Here is a 2,518-nt window from a genome sequence, read left to right as displayed (position 1 = left end):
TTTTCTAGCAGACAATGTTAGATTGCCTACTTTATATATTTAGAGTTTTAAGTAGAGGATCCGTTTTTATATAGCGTTTCACTGCTGGCTGCGAGGCATAATCCAGAATATAGTTTCGGGTCTCAGTTCTATTAGAGATTTATCGCAGACTATTTGATAGAAGGAGTAACGTGTGACATAATAATAAACTGCGGGCAAGCATCTTAACACAGAAATTATACTATAAATTGCAAGAAATCCGTTCCAAATTATAGATGTACGTCTGAGATCGTAGGCGGGTCTAAACTTCATGTACTCTCTTAGTAAACAGACAGTCGACAGATATATGAATGATACGTAGATGGAATAATGCCAGTATCTTTTGAAAAATGTTTTCATGTCTTCGTTATTGATAATAGCTTCAAAGCCATAATTACTTAAATGGGATTCAGTTAAATTAAACGACTTCATTTCGGGACGAATAAGCTGAAAAATGTTAAATATATTTAAAAAAGTGAATATATATGCATATATAACTGTAAATAAACGTTTATATATATTTATCTGCATTTAGGCTATATATATTTACAGTAAAACCTCGAGTTTCGAACATAATTTGTTCCTAAAACCGATTTGTTCTAAACCCGAAACAAATTTCCCCATAGGAAACAGTATAAAATGAATTAACCATTTCCGACCTCGAAACAAAACCTTTTACCTTTTTATCTGTATTTCATACATAAAAATGCCTGTGAAAGTATTATAATATTATATAAATATTATTTTAACTATATCTATATTTATTCTATATAAATATATAAAAGCCAAATGTTCTTTCACCGCCAACCGAAACCGAAACTAACACGTTAAAAAAGTGCTCTAAATAGAGACTTAAATCTGTGTGGATGAAATATAACCGAATCAATGAAGACAGACAACAAGTATTTCATGCACACTTTCGAAATATTATGTTTTAATTGATTTGATTTCAATTATAATTATAATTAATTAATTAATTAATTTTATTTATTTATTTTTTGTTTTCTGAAACCGTGTTTTAGTATTTATTGACTGTTGAACACAAGATTGTGTTATTAATTAAATACTTGGCTTTTTTCCATCTTTATTTAGTTGATAAGGGTACNTTCGATTATTTCTTATGTAAGAATTATAGAATAAATAACTGAATAAAAATAGATACGATACATACATTACAAACATGAATTCGAGGTTGTCTTTAGAAGTATCACATTTGTAACCATTGATGAGCAGCCAATAGACCCAAAACGAGAGCAAGACTCCAAATAACATCTGCAATGTTTGTATAGCTGTAATAAACATGGAGATTTTAACAGGAATCTTTACATTCAAATACTTTAAAGCGAAATAAGAATACATAAATGAATGAACTACGATATTCATAAATCCAAAGCAAATTCCAAAAGAACCCTCTTTAGATCTGGTATACCATATTGCAATTAGAGTAGCCACGTGATGATACCAATGCAAAAACATCAGTTTCCTTTTTCTTAACACTATCAACAAGGTATCTCCCAATTCCCAAACTTTTGAAAGTGAAAAAAGCATAATCCAGAATATAGTTTCGGGTCTCAGTTCTATTAGAGATTTATCGCAGACTATTTGATAGAAGGAGTAACGTGTGACATAATAATAAACTGCGGGCAAGCATCTTAACACAGAAATTATACTATAAATTGCAAGAAATCCGTTCCAAATTATAGATGTACGTCTGAGATCGTAGGCGGGTCTAAACTTCATGTACTCTCTTAGTAAACAGACAGTCGACAGATATATGAATGATACGTAGATGGAATAATGCCAGTATCTTTTGAAAAATGTTTTCATGTCTTCGTTATTGATAATAGCTTCAAAGCCATAATTACTTAAATGGGATTCAGTTAAATTAAACGACTTCATTTCGGGACGAATAAGCTGAAAAATGTTAAATATATTTAAAAAAGTGAATATATATGCATATATAACTGTAAATAAACGTTTATATATATTTATCTGCATTTAGGCTATATATATTTACAGTAAAACCTCGAGTTTCGAACATAATTTGTTCCTAAAACCGATTTGTTCTAAACCCGAAACAAATTTCCCCATAGGAAACAGTATAAAATGAATTAACCATTTCCGACCTCGAAACAAAACCTTTTACCTTTTTATCTGTATTTCATACATAAAAATGCCTGTGAAAGTATTATAATATTATATAAATATTATTTTAACTATATCTATATTTATTCTATATAAATATATAAAAGCCAAATGTTCTTTCACCGCCAACCGAAACCGAAACTAACACGTTAAAAAAGTGCTCTAAATAGAGACTTAAATCTGTGTGGATGAAATATAACCGAATCAATGAAGACAGACAACAAGTATTTCATGCACACTTTCGAAATATTATGTTTTAATTGATTTGATTTCAATTATAATTATAATTAATTAATTAATTAATTTTATTTATTTATTTTTTGTTTTCTGAAACCGTGTTTTAGTATTTATTGAC

The 2,518-nt window shown here is 28.9% G+C and overlaps 1 protein-coding gene across 1 annotated transcript; it reads right to left on the bottom strand.

Annotated features, from left to right (window-relative positions):
• Positions 1 to 78: 78 nt before the first annotated feature.
• On the bottom strand, positions 79 to 1,932 carry LOC111617272 (elongation of very long chain fatty acids protein 6-like; the record flags this gene model as incomplete). Its single annotated transcript, XM_023358586.1, has 2 exons — positions 79 to 465; positions 1,195 to 1,932. Coding segments are annotated over 2 exons (1,125 nt in total), but the record flags the coding sequence as incomplete, so codon positions are not given.
• Positions 1,933 to 2,518: the final 586 nt, after the last annotated feature.

The sequence above is a fragment of the Centruroides sculpturatus genome, unplaced genomic scaffold (genome assembly GCF_000671375.1).
Source record: "Centruroides sculpturatus isolate CEXI.00-Female unplaced genomic scaffold, Cexi_2.0 scaffold5340, whole genome shotgun sequence".
Lineage (NCBI taxonomy): Eukaryota > Metazoa > Arthropoda > Arachnida > Scorpiones > Buthidae > Centruroides > Centruroides sculpturatus.
Note: the sequence above shows the minus strand (reverse complement) of the source record. Positions and strands in the feature narration are given on the sequence as shown.